Below are 21,632 nucleotides of genomic sequence, written 5' to 3'. Positions count from 1 at the left end.
GAAAGGCCATACTCTGCGTCTCGGCTGCGTAACTATAACTTACTGCGCAGGCCCGCGCGGATCAACCGCGCGTTTCGCGCTTTTGCAGTACGTGCGGATTCGCGGTTTGGAGATCCATCATGGCGTTTCGATTTCTTCGCATGCATATACTCGAATTTTAATATTCCAATTGCACTTGCTCGGCTGTGGAGTACAGCTATTTATAGAACGTCCTAACGGGATTACGAACGCCCTGCGGGCCCTGCGTGTGCGCGAGCGGCGGTGGTTTGAAAGCGTTTCGCGACTCCGCGTTTCACTGGTTTCACGTGATTCGCCGACTTCGGGAGGTAACTCGCGCACTGCGCATGTTCGTCGTCACGATCTTCGTCCTCCGTAATTAAACTCCTGCATGATTCTCAACGGTTCATCGCCTAAATAAGTTTGTTGATTCGCTACTGGCGTAATTTGCGCCGCGCTCGGGCTCGATGATTCTTGGCACACCGCGGCTCGATTTCGTCGTAGCAATTAATAATTTTGCACTTGCGATCGTCGTGCCGGCGTGGGGGAATATTATGATTGAACGCGCCGCGCCGCACAGAGCGTGTTTACATGCCTAACGACAGCGTGATTAGCAGCATGATATACGCATATACGCGAACGTCCTAACGGCACACGCCCGGTAGTTTTAATTCGAGGTGAACTCGACTCCGGGAGCAGAATGACGCTTGTGCATCGAGAAGCGCCGCTTTCGAATCGCCGCTCGCCCGTGATTTGAGGATCGACGATCGATCGGAGCACCCGTCACTTGAATGGGCAACTCCAACGTCAAGAGGAGCTACCGTAATCAGCAGAGGTATGACAGTCAGGTGGGTGTTGTTTAGACCTGTATCCTAACCTGCAACACAAAATTTTTGTCTCTGTTGAAAGTGTCCCGGCGTCTCTTCGTGCTGTCATTGGCGTGACGCGTACAATCAAATGTTATACATGTGTTTTGCGTTTTACAAGGCATTTTGCTATTAATTTACAGTACAGCCTCAGCGACTTGCTTGGTGGGAGCTGCATCAGCAATGGGACAGCGCAGGCTTCCAACGAGGAGGGGAGATCGTGGTCCCGCACTTCTTACAGAAGGTAATAACGCTTTAGCATATTGTAACTAAGTCGTTGATAACAAATCGCAGTAAGTGACAGTTTAAATGTCGTGGCTGGAAGATCTAAAACTCGTGCTCGTTTCCTTCAGTTGGACCAAAGGCGCCACGCAGGATATTCACGGATCTTCCAAAACGGTATGGCCGATTCTACGCTCTCAGTCGATGTTCCTGCCAGAATTTCCAGTCAAGGAGATACCTCTGAAGACGGGATACGTCTTCTTGGATGTGATAGCCAAGGGCGCTTACGGCAAAGTATACAAGGTGCAAAAGCAAGAAACTAGTCAGGTGTTTGCACTGAAGGTGATTAGCAAAGCCATGATCGTGGAAGAGAATTGCGTCAGGCAGGCTAAGGAGGAGGTGCGTTTACATTTAAGATATATGTAATAATGTTGTCTCGATGAATATGTTGATTTGACATGATACATAAGAGATTCCATGTTTCATACTTAGGCAGCGATACTGAGAATGGTTGGGCATCACCCCTTCATAGTAAATTCCGTCCACAGGTGGCAAGGCAGGAAGACGTTGTACATACGTATGTATTTCATTGTTAAAGCAATACAATTTTATAATATAATCCTCCGACAAGGAGCAGGACTGATAGATGTATGTAATTAATATTGCAGTGATGAACTACATCTCCGGGGGAGAATTATTTTCACTAGTCGACGTGTACGGCTGTTTGCCTGAAAAAGTAGTTAGGATATACGTAGCCGAAATTGCCTTAGCTATAGGTAAGAATAATTTTACCAACTCTTTATCGTAACGTATAAAATACGGCATCTAAATCTTTATACAAAATCTCCTGTTGTATATAGATTTTCTACACAATGTTGGTGTAGTACACAGAGATCTGAAAACAACCAATATTCTACTCGATGAGGAGGGCCATGCTGTGATTATCGACTTTGGTCTGGCCAAATGGCTGCATCGCACAGAGCGAACGAATACATTCTGCGGAACGCCCCAATATATGGGTAAGTGAACAATAAATTTACAATTGTAACATACACATATGCCGTTATACAACCTTGGACATAAAGTATAAGCGATTGGTCTCAATTTATTGCATTTTCTTGGAAAAGGAGGTAATAAAAGCCAAAAGAAGACGTAAGAAAATATTAAAATTATTATAAAAATTAATAGTTTTCAATAAAATTGTTTTTTAACTTATTTTTCGTTTGATATTGAAACGCTTACGTTATTTTGTGAGAGTATTTTATACCTATGGCCAAGGCTATATGTGCAATTTGCTCAAAGTAACAAAGCTTATCGATCGATTAACAATTCGAGATATAAAATGCGCTTCTATACCATTTTGTCGCACTTACGAAAATTTTTTATCATGATTTTTCAGCACCGGAAATCCTAAAGAAGGAATATTATGGACAGGAGGTCGATTGGTGGTCTCTGGGTGTGTTGGCCTGCGTTTTACTCACGAATGAGGTACGTGATAGATTTTAGGTACATATTTACACATTCTTCAGCTACAATTATCGCTCGATGTCCTACTATGACGATCGTTTTAAGCGTATCATTAGACTTATCATTGCACTAGAAGCAAAAGACACCACAAGACTCCGTGGCGCAACGGTAGCGCGTCTGACTCCAGATCAGAAGGTTGCGTGTTCAAATCACGTCGGGGTCAAGTTATTTTTTTTTCGTCTTTCAATTATTTTTTTTTACTAAAATCCGAAACTAATTACAAAAATTAATTTTTTCATCACTAATTATCTTTTATATCACACTTATTGAAAAAAAATAGTCGACTATAAGCATTTTATTTCAATCCATAAAAGTCATGCTTGGACTTAAAATTAGGAGTCACGTACTGATATATATATATATATATATATTATGATGTTAAAAACAATTACCATTCATGTACAATAATGACAAAAAATACCGCCCCCGGGTGGGCTCGAACCACCAACCTTTCGGTTAACAGCCGAACGCGCTAACCATTTGCGCCACGGAGGCATTTAACTTGCTTTCCTTTGTGAATGCACTTACCCCTGACACCTGCGTGTTATAAATGCTTTATAAGCATTAATTAAAAATTAAATTAAAAAGTAACAAACGTTCAGTAGATTAAAATTTAAACAATAGAATCAAAAGATTACGAGCCAAGCTAGGATTTACATAATATTAGCCAATAATATAATTCAATAATAACTTAGACATTAAATTACATTAAATTACAAAAAGATTAATTGATAAAATTGGATAAATTAAATTTTTAAGTCTAAAAAAAATGCGAAACTCAAATTGCAAAAATTAATTCTGCATTTAATCCTACTGCAGATTTCATCTCAATAAATTTTTTTTAACAATAGCTGCAATTATTTGTTACTTCGCGACGAATAGTCTAGCAAAGAAAATTGAAAATTCTTGCAACGGCATTTAGCCAGTTGAGAAACAAATGCTTCTGTAGGTAGCATCAAACAGCGTCAGATTGATTTCTTCGCTACTTAACGCAAGTGTGGTCTATTTATTAATTACGGGAACGCATCGAGCGGCGAGAATGAAGGGGGTGATATAACGAAACGGAATAATCTCCGTGCGGCGAATTGCAAAATTCTTTCCGTCTCCTTCACTGCCCTTTTTTCACGCCTTGACATTTCGCCGGGTGCACTCACCTTATGCACCGCCAGCCTCGTTCAGGCCTACCCGGTGCATCGCCGTGCGATCGAACTGCTCGCTCGCCCTTTGATGAATCGATGCACCAAGGGGGAATGTCGGCTCGCCGATGCGACATTCGCGAGCAATTGCGCGACCGCCGGGGCTCTTGTGCAAGTTGCATTCTCTCCGTGGGTAGCCGATTAGTTATGGAGTTGCATTCGCGCGGAGAATAGAAAGGTATATCGGCTGTGATGCCGTAAATCCACGGATCGACTCTCGATGATAGTTTTATTGCACCCTCGGCAGTCTGACTCTTGCGGTGGGATTTATCCCACTTTCTACGCGTTATGAGAATCCGGATGTTTTTTCAACTCGGAGCCATGCACTTAAATTGTCTGTGATAAATGATATAATCTATCTCTGAAGATTATAAAAATACAACATACATATCTTCCCTTCTAATGGCATTTTCATTTGCGATGTGTGCTATATAATAATTATTTTGTTTTATTTATCCGAAAGGATACTAGACATTTCTGTACTGTTAATCAAAATTTGCCTAAGATTGATGGATTTTTCGTAATTAATAATTTTGTACGTAAATATAATTAATAATGAGACTATTTTTCAGTTCGGAATTAGATACTTAAATTATCCGTGATAAACGATAATTTAGCTCTGAAAATATTATGAGATACGCATATATATTTTTCCTTCTAATTGCGTTTTTTTTTTTGCGATATGTGTAATATAATTTCTTTATTTATTTGAAAGAAAGCCAGATGTTTTTATACTATCAATCAAAATTTGCCTAAGATAATCAATAAATGCTTCCTGTAATTAATAATTCTATACGTAATTAGATGTAATTAATAATTCTTTCGCAAATGTATTATACAACAGCAAAATAAATCCCGGTATCTTAGCGGAATAGAATTTTCGATGAAACGTCTGCGATTCTGAAATGCTGCGAGACGCACGTTTCATTTGATCTTATTGCGTAACGTAAACGATTTGTGGGTAAAGTGGACACGGTAAAGGGTTAAGGGTCGTAAATTAAGGGGGGAGTATTATCATTTACTCAATTTGCTGCCGGTGCGCGCTCGTTGTGCCTTGTTATTTCGTGTTAGAGAAGTGCGAAGATGTTTATCGGGCTGGCGGAAGCCCCCGATTATCGTATCTGACACGGCACGTACGTGTGTACGTACTCTATGTAACCGTACTCCGTACTCTATGTGCACACTGCCGGGAACGGCTAAAGTGCTACTTCGTGAGTCACTCGTTTAACTTATTACTACCGCGGTGTTGATCCTCGATCGTTTCTGCGACGCTGAATCGCGACGTTGCGACTGACAAATCGCGGCTTATCGCAATAATACCTAATGCCATCGCACGAACCTCTGCAAAAATGCGCTTACTTTTATCAGCGAGCAATTCACGCAGCGATGATATGCCTGTCGTGTCCCCTCCCGCGTCCGTTCCTTTCTTTTCACGAATGTGATTATTCGCCGAGCGCATTCGTTTTCCGAGCATCTTGAAAATTCTCAACAACTGCTTCGTGCGATCGTAACGCTCGCCGAGCGAAACTGCGCTTCACGCTACAACTCGAAAACGATGTACATCGACTACAATCTGGAACTTTGAAAAGACGAGCAGCGTGAAATTTTACACATGTATTGGTAAATGTGTCAGAAAATATTACGTATTGAAAGAAAATTACGTACGGATCTCAGAAGTCTATTCTCGCTTCATATCGTTTGAAAAATATTTCCGTTTAAAAACCAAGTAGAATATCATTATTTATATTAGCATATATAATATTCTTATGCTCGGCGCTTCTGTATATGTTATTATTAAATCCTGAACGATGAAATTCGAAATTTGCGGGTTCGATGGGCGATTGATAGTAATACGAAGCCGTCGGGGATTCACAGTAATAATAATAATTATTATTATAACGATGATGATAGCAATAATACAAATAATAATATTAATAATAATAGTGGTACTGGTACTAAATCGTAATAATAATAATAATAATGACACATGTATATCTAAAAAGAAGACAGAGAGAGTCGAGCTACTTACTATATATAGTTTATCGGGATGAGTTTATCGGGTGTAGCAGTGACGTGTCTTGAATGGGACACGGGGGGTGTAGGATGAGTTTCATAAAGGGGATGAAAGATATCGGTTGTGGGGGACGGGTAGTAGGGAGGGAGCAGGAGCAGAGTTCGTCCCCGTGGACAGATCGCGATGTCCGCCGGGACGAACGGGAACGCCGCTCGGAGCCAGGCCGAGCCGCATCCCGTGGTGACGGACCGGCCGCGTGTTGTTCTTCGTCCGCCGTCCGCCGGATCGCGGGCGTGTCGAATCGCCGCGTATCGAGGAAGTACGATCGACACGCGGTGTCGTTCGCCCGTGTCGCCGGCGTCCGGGTAACACACGCGACAAGTCCCCGCGCTCCCGCGGAGATGCGCTACCGGAGATCGTAGTGCGCCGTCGAAGATCGGACAACCCTATCCTATATTTAGAAAGATCGATGGGGTCGATGGGATCGCTCTTTCGCGCTCTCTCTCTTTCTCTCTTTCTCTCTCGCCCTCTTTCTCTCTTTATTTTTTTCTCTTTCTTTCTCTCTCTCTCTCTCTCTCTCTCTCTCTTTCTCTCTCCCATTCACACTGTGCGGTACTTTCACACTTTCTGGATTCGTCGCTGAGAGTGCTTTTTTTATACTCTGGCATTCGCGCATTCTTGCTCTTTCACAAACATACACACGCACATACGCGCACATGCACACTCTTTCTCTCGCTTCCGCTCCTGTTCGTCTCGCGACGAACTCGCGCCCGCGTCCCGGTGATGCCAGAGACGTGGATGCCTGAGCTCGTCCCGATCCTTAAGAGGAGCAGTCCTCCTCTTTCTCCTTCTCCTCCTCGAGATGATGCTGCTGCTGCTGTTGCTGCCGCGTCGCTGAGGTTTTACTCATCAATCAAAACCTCCCCTCGCCGAAATTTACTGCTCGGGTTTCGGGAGCAGTTCCCCCAGCTTGGGCTTGGCGTCCTTCTGCTCCTCGGAAGACTTGTCCTCCTCGCTGCTCTTGATCTCCTTGCTGTCCTCGGCGGACTTCTCCTCGGAGGAGTCGTTGGAGCGCTCCTTCACCTCTTTGGCGACTTCCTGCTGTTGCTGCGGCTGCTGTTGTTGCTGCTGCTGCTGCTGGACCGGCTGCTGCTCCTCGGCTGGGAGGTCCGATTTGGCCTGAGGCTGCACGGCCGCCTCCGCCGCGTCTCGCTTAATCTGGCTGGATTCCTGAAGCTGCACGGGTTGCTGCTGCTCCTTGGCCACCTCCGCTTGCTGAAGAACAGGAGAGTCGGCGCTCTTCGCCTCCTTCTCGGCCTCCTTCTCGGCAGCCACCTCGGCGACTACCTTCTCCTCGCTTTTGACCGGTTCCTCGACCTTGACAGCCGGCTGCTCGGCGGGTGCCGCCTCCAGCTGCTCGCTCTTCTCGACCTTCTCGCTCTTCTCGGCCGGTTTCGGCTCCTCGACCGGCGCGGCTGCTTGCACTACGGGCTGCTCGGCCTCGGCGGCAGGCGCGGATTTCTCCTGCGGCTGCGGGACCGCGGGTTCCTGAGCGACGGGGGCCGCATCCGCGGCGGCAGAGACGGCAGCGGCGGCGGGCGCAGCGGATTCCTCGGCGTCACGGGTCACGCGGTCGGGCTTCTCCTCGACCTTGGCGTGGGCGAGCGAGTGGCCCTCGGAGTCCTTCGAATGTTCGGCCTTCGCTTCGACCTTCTTCTCCTCGGTGGCGGCGACCGCGGGAATCTCCGCGGGCTCTTCCTTCTTCAGGGCTGGCAGCGGCTGCGGCTCCTCCAGCTTCTTCTCCTCCTTAGGCTCTTCCTTAGCGATCTTCTCGACGGCGTCGTCAGCGCGCTTCTCAATGGCTACAGGCTTCTCGGCCGCGGGTTCGACCGTCTCTGCGCTCTTACCTTCGACGGCTACATGTTCCTCCTGAAAAACCATATCAATGTAAAATTAGATTATAAATGAGGATATAAACACTTAATAACACGAAGAAAGAGTAAAAAAAAAGATCGGAGAAGATCAATAAAATTACTTAATCAAGGGAAAAAGAAACCTACTTTCTTCTCGACTGGGAGAAGGGAACCCTCAGCCGGTTGCTCCTGTGGCGCGGGTTGCACGGACTCCTTCGTCTCGGACGGTGCTTCCTTGAGGGTCTCTTGTTCTTGTTTCTTCTCGGCCTCGGCGGTGGCCAACACCTTTGGCTCTTCCTTCTCCTCGAGCTGTTCCTCGGAGGACTTGGGCTGCACTTGAACCTCCTCGGGCACTGATTTCGGCTGCTGCGGCTGCAGCGGCTCGTCCTTCTTCACCTCGGCCGGCTGCTGAGCCGCCTCCTCGTTGACGGATTCGCTCCTCACGGCCGGCTCGGCAGCCGCGACAGGTTGCTCAGCCACCGGCTGTACCGGCTGGCTAGCCACGGGTTCCGCCGGTGCGCTGCTCTGCACGGGTCCCGATTCCGCCGCCTTCAGGGATTCCGCCGCGGCCTTTTCCTCGAGGGGTGCAACCGGTTGCGGCACATGGCCCTCATGATGATCGGCCACTGGCATGGCGGCGATCATCTTCAGCCCCAAGAGGCATACCATCGTTACCACAGCGAACTTTATCATCGTGATATCTGCAAAGAAATGCTCGACATTAGACACGCTTGCTACTGAAACATTACATCGTGGTATTGATGAAATCTTAATTTAATTCTGTTAACTTGATTAAATCGTCGGGAATTGCAGGAGAAATATTTATGCGATGGCTTGAAAAAATGCATTAAATATAATTATCGCGATATCGGAAATAAATCTCAATAATGATAAGATCTACAAGTTTCTTTGTGATTGCTCAACAATTACGAAATCATTTTTAAGAGTTTACTTTCTTAATTAACTTTCTGTTTTCTACTAATCTGTTTTCCATGTTAATATTTATCACATTACAATATAAATGATGAAAGACGATAATAAATACCCCTTTTTTACTCGTAATTATGAAAATTATTAATATGTATTACGATTATAAGATTAAAAATGATTATAAGTGTCACGATTGTTTCTCAATATTCTGTATCTAACGAAACTCGCTCGGATTCCACACCGAGAAGACATTGAGACGCGCAATCTTCCAGTTAGGCGAAACGGACGTGAGGACAGGCTGTCACACCGTGACAGCACGGCATGAATGGCCGAGACGAATGGTATGAATGGACCCGGTTGTAGATCGCGAGACGAAAGGACAACAGCTATAATTGTTAATGAGGGGAGGGCTTCGGAGGGGAGGAAAAACGTAAGAGGAGCATTAACGTTCACGCTAGGTGCCGGTGAACACACATCGGGGCTGCTACCGCGAGAGAATCGGCAGGAAGGAGAGGGACGGGTGACATTGAACCGAATGCATCGAATAAGGCGAACATTATGGCACTAATGACAGGATGCGTGCCCCTCACGCTTGTTACGCACTCGCGCGTTTACTCGGCTTCTCCGCACGTTCATTTTCTCTCTCCGTGAAACGCAGAAAAGAACAAACCTAAACCGCCTGTCTCGCGCGGACTCTCGCTGTACGCAGGGTGAATATATGTTAAGGATGGATCCCCCTCGTGCAGGCCTCGAACGAACATTGGCATGGAATGTAGTTCGGAAATCGCGAGTTTTCGAGTTACGCGAGCGATTAAAAGTAATAATAGATCTTATCATTGTCGAGATTAATTTCATATAATTTCGAGCAGATTCTATTTTAACTAATATTAGGTTTGTATTCGTAAAATAGAAAACGTATCGATTTCTAATTCCGATGATTCGGACTTGGATTGGTAATGTTTTGCGTTTTTTTTTTTGCGAAGCGTATAAATAATTAATAAATTTGCATCGCAAACTCCACTCTATGATATTTGCGTCGCAAAATACATCGCGCTAGAGCGAAACGCTAGACCATTCGGCGAGTAGGCGTACGTGAAATCGGAGACAGACGACGCGGTATTTACGCGTCATCGGGCTGGCGCGGCCGGATCGACGTGCATTAACGTTCGAGTTAAGCGTAGTCACTCCGACAGCAGAAGCAATCGCTTTTCCAATTTGGCCTGTCTGCATAGCTATCGTATTGATTAATCGATCGACATCAACGTATTCGATAATTATGAAAAAAATTATCGCAGAAGATCACGTTTAACTTTTAATTTTGCATTCAATTACGCGATCCTCCTAGCATTGATTAAAAATCAAGAAATCAAGTAGTCTTGAAACAAGTTCTCGATGATATGCGAATTAAAAATTTGCGATTCGAAGAAGTATAATAATTCTGCATTTAATTAGCTATAACTGGAAAAGTCGTGGGGCGTAAATAATTCTCGATTCGCGAGACTAACGATTCAAATCGCTCCTCGCGGAGCGAGCGGGGGCTACGCTCCTCCATACGCCCCGTGCAAACCGTCCGGTTGCGGCAAACCGGAATGCACTCGAGAGTCGAGAGGGATGGCGAGAAGTGGCGACGAAGACGGGAACAACGAGGCGTATAGCTGCGCGCTGCGGAGAGAAACAGCAGAACGGGGGCGGGAGAGCAAAGGGATTGGCAAAAGGATCCAGTTTTTACGGCGAGATCGAGAGGGGATTCACGTTTGGCAATGCAATTGCGGCCGGTGGACGGATGCAACTGTTGCCGAAACCGACCCGTCTTTTCGCCGTAATATCGCCACGGTATCGAAATCGCTCCGCGTCTCGCGATGGAAAGCGACAGAAATCGAGCTCTCTCTCTCCTCCCCCCCCCCCTCCTCGTCGCTTTTTGTTCGCAAGAATCGCAACGCGCGAGAGTGGGAGCCGTCCGTATCGTAAGCGGGGACCTCTTTTTATCTACAATTGCGTAAGCCGATTCTGATCTCCGTGGTAATCACCGTATAAGCGAGAGAGTTCGTTCGTTTCGATAGATAAATTGTAAATCCGCGAGACTCTCGGTGGGCAGCTGATCTGTTTAAAACGTCTCCAAATATGTACACATTTGGAATTAAGTCCATACGGCGGATACATAATTACACCGGATGCACGACGGCGCGGCGCAATAAACTTAATTGCGAGTCAATTCAAGTACCGTAGCCGTCGACTTATTGTCCGTGGCATATCGCACGGACAATAACGTTGTCCGTTAATTATTTCCTACACGGCCGCGGCGGTTACGCGAGGACGAACGACACAGCCACGTCGTGTTCGATGCAATCTTCCGTTTCTCCACGCGATCCTCGAGAGGGAGAGAAGAAAAAAAGCAGAAAAGAGAGAAAATGTCTGCAGAAGGAAGCGACGAAATTTCGACGACACGGCGCGTTCATTGTATTCGCAACAGCGAATACAGATAAGTGCTCGGCGGCCAGGTCGATAGACGCAGGAAATGCCTGTGAAAGATGATGGACGTCGATTACCTCATCAAGATCATCAGAGGTGTAATAATGGTACCACACTTACAAAGAAGTGTCGCGCGCGCCGTCAACCGCTCCAACGTCAATGATTATAGCCTTCTGCCTCTTTCTCTCTCTCTTTCTGTCTTTCTCCTTTCAGCTTTGCGGTCTTTCTGATTATGGCTTGTCGAAAGAGCGGCGTCCGCTCGTCTAATCTGAAGCCGCGAAACTCCTCCGTTTAATTCGCATGGTCGCGAGATCCTTGCTCGCGTAAGCGAACGAAAGTCACGATCCTGGTCTGATTCAAGTCCGTGCGAATCCGCTTTGTCGTGGAGAAATTCTGTTGATCCCGCGAACGGAGATTCGGTGCACATTCGACGTTCGTCGATTGCGAAGTTACCGCAGGGAAGACGGTCGTCGCCGGTTGGCGACCTCGAGTCGACGTCGCGGCGCAGGTAATTCGCAGATTGACGGATTAAGCCGGCTAATTAGGGGTCGTGTAGAAACGCGCGGAAGGGGGACGTGAAATTACGCAAACGCGCGCGCGCGCGCGCACGATTGCTCCTTGAGAAATCTACAAATTATGTATGTAATGACAGCGGAGCGTGGCCTGCACGCGAGCGACGCACGTTTCCTCGATTTGACCTCTTCATTTCTCTTTATTAACCCTTTAGCTACGACATAGCGAGACTTGAGATACTTGAAATTTTGAGTTCTTAATTACAAATTTTGACGGCCCATTTGTGCAATTGAAATACATTTCTATTTCGTTCGTTGATAAATTAAAAATGCAAAGATGCTTTTACGTGTGTTGCAAGAGTTGAATAAGTTAGATAAAAAAACTTATCCATACATTAGGTATGTTTAAACATTGGAAATTAATGATTATCCCATTAAGAATAAAAGATAATTATAAGTAATATGATATATGCACAGCGATTAATACATGTCTCTTATTTTTTAATTTGATTACTTTTGGTTTCTGTGATTTTCCTCCCGAGATTAAACTCAAATTACAAATACGAATAAATAAAGGAAGGGAGATTTTTATATGATTTAAAAAAAAATCGTTTTCCAGTACAAAATGATGGTTTAATGATTTGAATTAAACGGATTGCAATCCTCTTTGATAGCGACATGGGGAGCGTTTGTCGACGCATTTTGTCGTCGTTCGCTATTTCGAAAATCCGCGTGCGCCGCGCCCTGACTAATTGAACGAACGGATACAAGCGCGGACGGCGAACAATAGCATTATCGCGCTCCACTTTCAAAACTATCTCTGTCGCCGGTCGCGGCGAGGCCCGCGCGACTCGGCACCGCAAGTCCTACGCGTATTGCGAAAGAAAAACAGCAGTTAGCTGCAAGCCTCGAGAAAAGTCTCCCGCGCACAAATGCGAGGCGTAATAATCGTGCCGAGTCCAACCAACCGCGTCTGTCGACCGCACATGTCACTGCGACTCGAGATTTCATCGACCGGTCTCGATTATCGGCGCCAGCGGAGTTTGTCGCGCAATTCATTTCGGAGCTAAACTACAGAGAGAGAAAAAGAGAGAGAGAGAGAGAGAGAGAGAGAGAGAGAGAGGGTGAGAGAGCAACTTTGTATAGGATTGAAAAAAATATAATAAATCGATAGCGCGTCAAAAGTGAAAAAAGAGTTTCATTTAATGTTTATGTGATCGATTATCGGAGCGGAGTATTCGTTGAATCGGTTTGCGCGCAATGCCAGTGTCTAAGATCGTTCGATGAAAAAACAACTTGTTTTTTGATCGATCAAAATGTCGAGTCGAGTAATCCGAGGTAGTTAATAGGGCTCATCGGGTTTCTGTCGAAAGATCGTCTTTTCATCGCGCGGAGAAGTTTCTTCGAGGGATGGTAAAACTTTGCGAAAAAGAGAGAAAGAGAGAGAGAGAAAAAGCGGAACTGTGGTACTTACGTCTTTTTTTCTCTCCTCCGTGTAAACGTGGAAACTCTTGCCAGTCGAGTTGGCGTCGGGCACAGTGGCGACTTCTTCTTCACGGCTTCTCTTGCTCCTGCGGGATCGGCTCTTCTCACCGGTTCGCGCGAAACAATTTGATCGGGCGCGATCGATCGGAGAAACGAAAGAACGCGGGGGAGGTTCCCTGTCTCTCCTTTCTCTGTCTTCCCTCTCTCTTTTTTATTTCGCGCGCGTGCGATTACGCTTGTTCGGCGAAGGACCGTTGGCGATCGGGATGAAGGTTGGGTCGTGTGTCGAGATGGAATCGCCGGGGCCCCGCTTATATACCCATTTACCCACCCGTGGCCGACGGCCAGGATCGTGCAAGGGGGCCCCGACCCTCTTCGCCGATCATGCCACCGGGAGGGGCCCCTCTTTTAGTCTTCTCTTCGCCGCCCTTCTTGGACTCTACCTACCTTATCTCCCTCCTTGTTCTGCACCTCTTCCTCTCTTTTTCTTCCTCCTACACCGCTTCTCGCATTTCTGCCTCTCTCTCTCTCTTTCTCTCTTTCTTTCTCTTTCTCTTTCGCTCTCGCTCGCTTCTGCCTGATCTTGGCTTGCTCGCCGATTTCTTAGCTTCTTTCTGTTCCGGACCACGTCTATGCCCGGTACCTCATGCCCGGTTCGCTCGAGGAGATCTTCGGATACGGATTTGTAACGTGTGTTTCTAAGCCAATAAAATCACACCTTTAGCGAGCTTAACTCTTTAACTGTCAACATTGTACGTTTAGTTACGAGCGAGAATTTCGTAATAAACGGCCGATCAAGACTTCCTATTATTAGTAGCCATTTATGTTATGCCAATTTACATAAAATTAATTATTTTCCGTGATATGCTTGATTATCTGGGATGTGTCACAATTAAAGTCATTTATTATATCGAATGGTGAAAATAGTAAAGTATGAAAAAATTTGAAAATACAATATGATTTTCCAAGAGGGATTTATAAATGTTGTTTTTTAGTCACGATTAAAACTACTAATTGGTTACCAGTTACGGAGCTCTTAACAATACTCAGAACAGCGATTATTATACCTTGCATTGAATCATCATTGAGTGTAACCTTGAATATTTGTTAGGCACAGGGTTTTCTTATCAGTTTCTTACGCGCAACAATTCAACATTCACGAAATGCGTTTTGGAAAATTATTGCATTTTCTACAAATGTATTTGTCGCCTTACTTGCTACTGGTCGCTGCGGACGCACCTGCGCATCTCGTATGGTAGCATGATGTGTCGCGTTTGTATTTTAAAAGCATTCATTTGGGATCATTCAATATATCGAACGGAAGTGCAATGGCAAAGGCTCTATACAGGCTCTATGGAGTAACCTTGAATACATTTAAAAGGATTATTTTACTCGGTCGATTTATCTTTCAATTTACAATGAATAACTGATTTAAAAAACACACAAGTAAGATTTTTATAATTATAGATTTTCAATCAGTGTGGAACGCACAGCTTTCTTTGTAAACATGCTCTGTTCTTAAAAATGCTACTATTTTAATCAGCGTATTGCTTCAATGCTCCAGAATTTCTCGGTAAATTTAGGAGTTTTATTAAATAATTCAACTTGTTAATAGTTTAATAGTCTTTTCAACTACTAAATGCAGAGTCATCGACGATATAGCTTCTTCTGCTTAATTTGACAGATCTTTCTCAACAAAATTTGTATCGTCAGTATTAACGGACACGTTTTTCTCTTATTCGTAGCTTCTTTCAATGAAAGTAAATAAATCTCACACATACCCGACATGCCTAAATGACTGAAAGTGCTCGATCAATGTCTCTTTTGTTCTTGTCCTTAATCCTTAAAGGGAAAAAGAGAGGAATCCTCTTGATTTCGTTATTGAAATTATTGAAACAAAAGAATTACAAATTTCAGATAAAATATTTCTCAAACTAAATCTTTTTATATGTACATACATTAGGCGGAAAAAAATATTAGTATTTAATGGAAAAAAAGGAAATAAGAATTTTCTATATTTGGAGTTTCAAAAGAGTTTTCCATTCAAGGATTAATTTGCTTGATCGAATATTATCAAGGAAATAAACGTGACTTTCTCGTATGTACGAATGTGTTCGTAAGTACGAATTTCGTCTGCGGATTCATTATGATTTGCATCACGATGGAACGCTCGTGCATCATTTTACGCGTCGCGAATATGTCGCGAGCCTGATAAACTGTGCGCCATCAGGTAAATTGTTTTATCTTTGCTCGCTGTGACTCATCGAGGAACGCTCGATGAGTCGTATACGCATGTGATACACGCGCCAGTGCATATGTATGGACGGGTACTATTATGTAAACCGTCGGTTTACATGTAGTTCCGTCTCGTATGCTTCCGCAACAATTCCCCATTGAAAACTCGCTGACTATTCTGCCGAAATGTCGATTCACTCGATAGTCCGAATTAATAGACTTGATCAATAGTCACTTGAATTTAGTTTCTATCAGAGATTAGTGCTGTCAATGTTAGATCGTTCTAATAAAGTTGAATAATGTTTGTGATAACAAATAATCTTATATTAAGTCAAACTAAATAAATAGATTTTATGGGAAATATTAATTTTTAGATGTACTAAACTGATTATTATAAAACAATTATATATCACTATGGACGTAAATTGACCTTATTTCACGAATATTCTTTATTCAAGAAACAAATAAGTAAATAAAAAATAATTATATATTGAATATTATTTAATATATTTGAATTGACTTTTTTCAATTCAAATTTTTTTCAAGTTTTCGAAGACGATCAAGATTTTTTTATTGATATGATCTTTGTTTCGATGTAATATAATTATTATTTTTTAATCATTCTTTAAACCGCACAATTTGCAGTCAATCTTTACTCGACCTTGCTAAATTTGTTTGAGGTTACGGTTGGAATATCTCGCGCATGATTTATATGATTATATCGTGGCCAGTCGAATCACCTTTCGCATATTTATAGCTTTCTCGTTGTCCGAATTCTTCATAAAAAATGCACGGTATTTCTATTTATGGCCTGTAATGTTTACATAATATTCGATTCTGATTAATTATAATGTTGTCTCGGTAGTATTCCTTCGTCTCTAAAATATTTCTGTATCAAATATATACACCAAACTGGAAGATCCGTTATTCACACGCTGATTTTCGCGGTCGATGAATAATTAACATGCGATTAAAGTCGTGAATTATTCACGATGTTAATCTTGACGGTGTATTACAACTTATCCAAGTCGAGATCGATGACCTTACCTGGTTTTCTTTATCCATTACCTCGATTTCTGTTGCATTATAAATCTTTGGTACAAATTATTTCTAATGCTTTATAAAAGAATCTAAGATAAATAATTTGTGTGTGCATGCTTTTGTGAAAAAAGAATGAAAAGAGATAATTTTGAAAGAGAATTTTTGTTTCTCTATTAATTTGCGTAACGAAAATTTCGCGAAAATAAAATTCATATTTCTCATTTATAAAAATAATTTTTTATTTTTTAACTGTCAATTTACTTCTTTTGAAAATCTTGTGTATCTATTTTCGTCATTGTCAATCGAGAATAAAATTCAATCCGCAAGTTAAAATTAGAATGCGACGTGCATTCTTCAGTATTATCGGTACTCTTCTTGATGTATCGTTTTGTTGCACTCTCTTCCTGGATTCTCGCAGTTGTTAGACGGCGGCTGCTTTACAACCGGCGATTTTCAACCGTTACATACCGTTAGAATAATGTGCGTTTATTAAGTTTTTGTTTGCGAAAAAAAATTCTTTATACGTTTATATACATGTAGGCGCTTCTATACGTATATTTAATATGTTTAAAACAAGACCTTTAATTACTAAGCCCTTTTAATTTTTAGCATCAAATAAGCTTGCAATTTGTCTTATATACTTAAGAAAAGATCAGTTCTACGTGTAAGTTTACAAGAATATTTTATGCAGAATTGTGTTGTACTAATATATTATTTTGCTTGGTTTTATAAGTAAAGAAATTTCCTTATTTCATAAAAGCAATAATATAACTATAAAAATATACACAAGAAGAAATAAGATATACTTCCCTGAAATATACTAATCCCATTCGTTTACAAGATCGCGACAATAGATACGCTGCTGGGAGTCCTGGTATGATTCGTTTCTGTGGCATAATTACTATAATGCCGATGATTACAGCGTAATCGCGGTTCTCTGAGAAAAAGTGCACACATACACATTTTTACATTGGCTTTTACGGCGTTCTAGGCGCCGTTCCTTCGCCTTGTCTCTTTAACGGCGCTAATTGCGAATGACGTCCGGCTCGGCGCGTCACGTAGAGGCTGGCAAATTTTGTGTATTAATTCCGGAAAGCGTTCTTTGCGCAAGCATCCGAAGGACGGCAATGACGATGTCGACGACGGCGACGAGGATGATTCCCGCGAGACGCGAGGTTGAAAACTATATTCTATTTAAATGATCGAATTGGGACAAGGATATCGGGTATATGAGGAAGAATGATAGAAATCTACGAGATTATCAAAGATTATCAAAGGCTCCCGCACGAATGATTGAAGCCTTCGTCATATAATTTCGCATAATCAATTTTAATTTATGAATAAAAAAATATAGAAAAAGTGAATATAATACATGGTATAGGCACGTAGAAAATTATCGATTGTTGCTACATTAAATACATATATTGACTTTTTCAGTGAAAGAATAGCTAATATTATTTTATAGTTTCCGGAAGCAAATACAAAGAAAGAACATTGAGAAAATACACAGAAATGTATTTACAAACGTAATAATAATACGCTAGTATATTTTTGTTCATATTTAAAATGATAGAAATTTCTCGATATTTTAACGAAAAACGAGGAAAATTTGGTGTTCTCTTCTTTCTGCGACTTTCCGCACAGAAATTCGTCATACTGAAACTCGGGGTATGCGAAATTCCCGTTAAATCAATCCGCCACACCACTTTGTCCTTTCGTCCCGTTGCCCGTTCATCCCCCCGATGCACAATGCCGATTGGCATGGACGATGGCGATTTTTCACAGTCCAGCACACGCATCGAGGACACCGCGCCGCTGCGCGCATAAAGTCGGTATTTTATTGCTTTATATTATGGGAGCTGCGGTCTACGATATTCCGCAGAAGCGCAACGATTTCGCGCAGATAAGCCGGATTGCCGCGAACTTGATTTTCATTACACGCAACGGTCTGTTCCGCAATGTTTTATATATTGTTATCCCACAATATTTTTTTCTTTCTTCAATGGAAAATTACGATTGCTCCGCGACCGCAAAGAAGTTTTCCTCAACCGATCCAGTTACGTGTGCGCGACGTCGATAATCAACTCGTTAAATAATCGCCTCGTCGGCGGTGAATCACGAGCCGCCAATGAGAGTTTTAGCAATATCTTGGCGCGAGACGCGCCGAGGACGCTGTTACACTACCGATCTAGACGATCTGTGTTACTGAGCCGTTAACGGTCTGTAACAACGGTCTGCTTATCGCAATGTCGTCATATCAACGCTTCATCCTATCATTCTCATAAATGAACGCGCAATAGGAATTAATATTGATATTTCTATATTAATTACAAATTCTTAAAATATTATGCAACTTTTTTTAAAGAAAAAACTTTATCAATTGGCTTCTGTCTTATATTTACATTGCAAAATCCAAGATATGTAGAAAGTATTTCATCCGCGTAAAAATAACATTTATATTTTTATAGCATGCTATTTTTATACGGATGAGGCACTTCTTACACACCTTGGATTTGTATAGTGTATTCCTTATTCCTGTCTTATATTACACATTCATTGTTACGAGAGTTTTGCAATGAGAATAATTTTCGATAGACAACTGAATGGAAAATTCCTTCTTACGATACGCTGAACAAACTGTTGATTGACATTCAACGTGTACGGTTGGATGACTTACTTTAGACTACACTGTGTGCAACATCTCGTTTACACGTCAATTCTCGTTGCAGGCCGCGCAGTGTATGCGGTCTCCATTCACCTTTGGCAATCATGCGCGTTCGATTAACGTCCGGCGATTCTTGTTTAATCGATGATGAATCACTGTCGATCGTTGAGAGCGATCAGGCAGCGCGCTGAATCCGCCACGTCCTTCGCGCGTGCAACGCCCCGCGAGAGAAGCGTGTTTCGACCCCTGATTTATGATGACTGGCTTTCGTCAAATTGCCATATGCATCGACGATCTTCCAGTCCACCCTTGCACGCGACTTGCTTCCTTTTGTTTACTCACGAAGAAAATCGTGCGGTACCGTTGCGAAGGCAAATCCCCTTCCTCTTCGCGAGAAGATGAAAATATGAAGTGCAAGAGTACGAAGTATGAAAATGCAGAGACGCGTCGAAGACTTGAGGAGCACGGTTGCGAAGAACGATAACTTCTCTATTGCGTTCTGTTTGCACGAGCAGTATATGACGCACACTTCTGCGAGCCAATAGCTTCCTTCGCCGGGGAAATGAAAAATCTAAAAAGGTGCTCTCGTATCCTCGGTATAGCTTCGAGGATTCTCTCGTGCAACGTACTGCAAGAGTGGTCTGGCGAACGGTCCTTCGGCGCGCAACATTGTTTACGCGAAGTAAACCATACACGTTTCTACGATATTCGGTCTTTTTTTCGCGTGCCTCGAGGGTAGGATATGGAGGTTGAACAAAAGACGTTAAAAGCGGATTATTTAAACGCCTCTTCTACTCTAATATTGCTATTGGAATTCCGTAAAATGACGTAACGCGAATGAATTGTTGCTATAGCAACAGAGGATTCGGGTCGCTCTCTGTAGAAAAGAGTGCGGAGAAAGACGAGGAAGAAATGGAAGGAGAAGACGAAGAAGAAGAAGAAAAGAAGAAGCGAGGGCAAGTTAACGTTTAGGCAGGTCTGGTCGACCTTGACTACTTGACTCCTATAATTTTATGCCAAACTGAATCCGGTTTTCACGGCGGTGGTACGAGGAGGGTGGTGGGCCGCGGTTACAGCTGGCCCGCCAATGCCTGTCGTCACCGTCTGTTTTTTCGTTAATTAATGATACAATTAGCGGTCGCTCCCGTCCAGACCGCTGACCGCAATTTCGGAATTTAATTTGGTTCTTCGCTTCGTACGCAGAGTTTCGTAATCGACTATCGTAATTAAAACACGCGCGGGATTATCCGCGCGTCTTTTTTTACATTTCCAATTAATTTTGGAGATGTGAATATTCCTAGATAATAATCAAGGGAGCGAAAATTATATACAATACAGATCTGAAGATTTTTTTCACTTGATATATTTTTATCAAGTGAGAGAGAGGATTATTCCTATCGAACAATTTGAAGTGTTGAAATCTATCTCTTGGCGGAAGACCTGCCGATGTAGCGCACATTTTCCGTTGATTATGAAATAATAATTATGACGACGCGTGACAACCCAGCGTCCTGTCGATAGCGGCTCTCTTCCTTTTGCCACCTTCTCTTCCTCCTTCTTACCTCCTCTCTCGTGACTTCCTGACCCACAAATCGAGCGAGCGACGGTCGAGGCTCCTTTTTTTCCGTCACGCGGCGACGGACGCACACGTGATCCCATTATCCAGGAATAGCCGCGAGTTTCTAATTTTGCGAATCGACCGAGGCGAGAGGAAACGATATATGAGAGTCTATCCTCTCCGTTGGCGGTGGCGGTCCCACTTTTAGCGACGGACTCTCGGTAAATGATCTCGCAATGTACATCGTGTCGGAGACATTACACGGCATTATGGCGCGAATCGTCGGGTAACGTTATGATTATCTCGCAAGGAGCCCAAGGTCCGCCTCTCCGTACGCCAGGCACGGTGTAATTGTTCTTTCATTTGGCGCGTACACATCGCATCGTGCGATTGTCCCGCGTTGTCCTTCTTTTTTTTTCGTTTCTCCGTCTACCTCGCACCTCGCAATGAAGACGGCATGTGTCAGCCGATATCTCGAGGATCGCCTTTACCCCGTTCTGCCTTCGTGATCGATGAAAACTCGGAAACGTAACAAAGGAATATTTATTTTAAAATATGTATTACCGTGCGGCATATTAAGGAAATGTTAGATTATTATCATTTAAATGTGTTCCAAGGACGTAATGATATAGAAAATTGAGGCGAACAATTCAAGCTTCCGCAGAGATTTGAGTTCGCGTTCGAAAAAGATATATAAAAGAAGACTATTAATCTGACAAATATAAAGCTCCAGTTTCGCGTTGGGCATCAAAGGGGGGAAGGGTCGACAGATCGCGCGTTCGTAAGTGACGATCTCGCCTAAAGTCACTCACGATGGAAGGAAAGGTGGGAAGAGGAAGACCGCGGGAGGAGAGGAAGTATCCCTGAACTCGCCTGGTCTCGCGAGGCTCCTGCCGGCGGCTGCAGTAAGCTATTTTCAGCTGGCTCTTCTATCCTTTCCTCACCCCTCCTTCCTTCCCTCCTGCCTCCCGCTGGACGACTCCGTCGTGCTCCTTTTGCAGC

General features: G+C 43.4%; 2 protein-coding genes and 2 non-coding genes across 6 annotated transcripts in view; 2 read left to right on the top strand and 2 right to left on the bottom strand.

Annotated features, from left to right (window-relative positions):
* The window catches only part of LOC105452095 (RAC family serine/threonine-protein kinase homolog), a 52,078-nt gene that overhangs the window by 126 nt on the left and 30,320 nt on the right, over positions 1-21,632 (top strand). Inside the window, exons 2-8 of one of the 3 annotated variants that reach the window (XM_011692947.1) lie at positions 663-845; positions 1,007-1,107; positions 1,217-1,484; positions 1,578-1,662; positions 1,754-1,861; positions 1,946-2,104; positions 2,485-2,573. In XM_011692947.1, the coding sequence (XP_011691249.1) occupies positions 789-845; positions 1,007-1,107; positions 1,217-1,484; positions 1,578-1,662; positions 1,754-1,861; positions 1,946-2,104; positions 2,485-2,573 (867 nt within the window). In that variant the 5' untranslated portion in view covers positions 663-788. Of the gene's footprint in view, position 1; positions 846-1,006; positions 1,108-1,216; positions 1,485-1,577; positions 1,663-1,753; positions 1,862-1,945; positions 2,105-2,484; positions 2,574-21,632 lie in introns of those variants that run through there. The other 2 variants (XM_011692945.1, XM_011692948.1) reach the window with 2 other exon arrangements.
* Positions 2,704-2,775, top strand: Trnaw-cca. The gene has a single exon. It is a non-coding gene; the product is annotated as a tRNA-Trp (tRNA).
* On the bottom strand, positions 3,034-3,107 carry Trnan-guu. Its single transcript has one exon. It is a non-coding gene; the product is annotated as a tRNA-Asn (tRNA).
* Positions 4,496-13,415, bottom strand: LOC105452094 (probable serine/threonine-protein kinase kinX). The gene is made up of 3 exons (XM_011692944.1): positions 13,121-13,415; positions 7,883-8,436; positions 4,496-7,751 (listed from the first exon to the last, which is right to left on the bottom strand). Exons 2-3 carry the CDS (start codon positions 8,426-8,428, stop codon positions 6,759-6,761), a joined length of 1,539 nt encoding a protein of 512 aa, XP_011691246.1. The 5' UTR covers positions 8,429-8,436; positions 13,121-13,415; the 3' UTR covers positions 4,496-6,758.

This window comes from Wasmannia auropunctata, unplaced genomic scaffold (genome assembly GCF_000956235.1).
Source record: "Wasmannia auropunctata unplaced genomic scaffold, wasmannia.A_1.0 LD336038.1, whole genome shotgun sequence".
NCBI classification, from domain to species: Eukaryota; Metazoa; Arthropoda; class Insecta; order Hymenoptera; family Formicidae; genus Wasmannia; species Wasmannia auropunctata.
The sequence above is the reverse complement of the archived record's forward strand: the minus strand, read 5'-3'. Positions and strand labels throughout refer to the sequence as shown.

Bases quoted from the DNA above. Each gene is read 5' to 3' on its own strand.
- LOC105452094 (XM_011692944.1), bottom strand. From the start codon at position 8,428: ATGATAAAGTTCGCTGTGGTAACGATGGTATGCCTCTTGGGGCTGAAG. The intron at 7,752-7,882 runs GTAGGTTTCTTT...ATGGTTTTTCAG, and splicing joins TTCTCCCAGTCGAGAAGAAA to GAGGAACATGTAGCCGTCGA.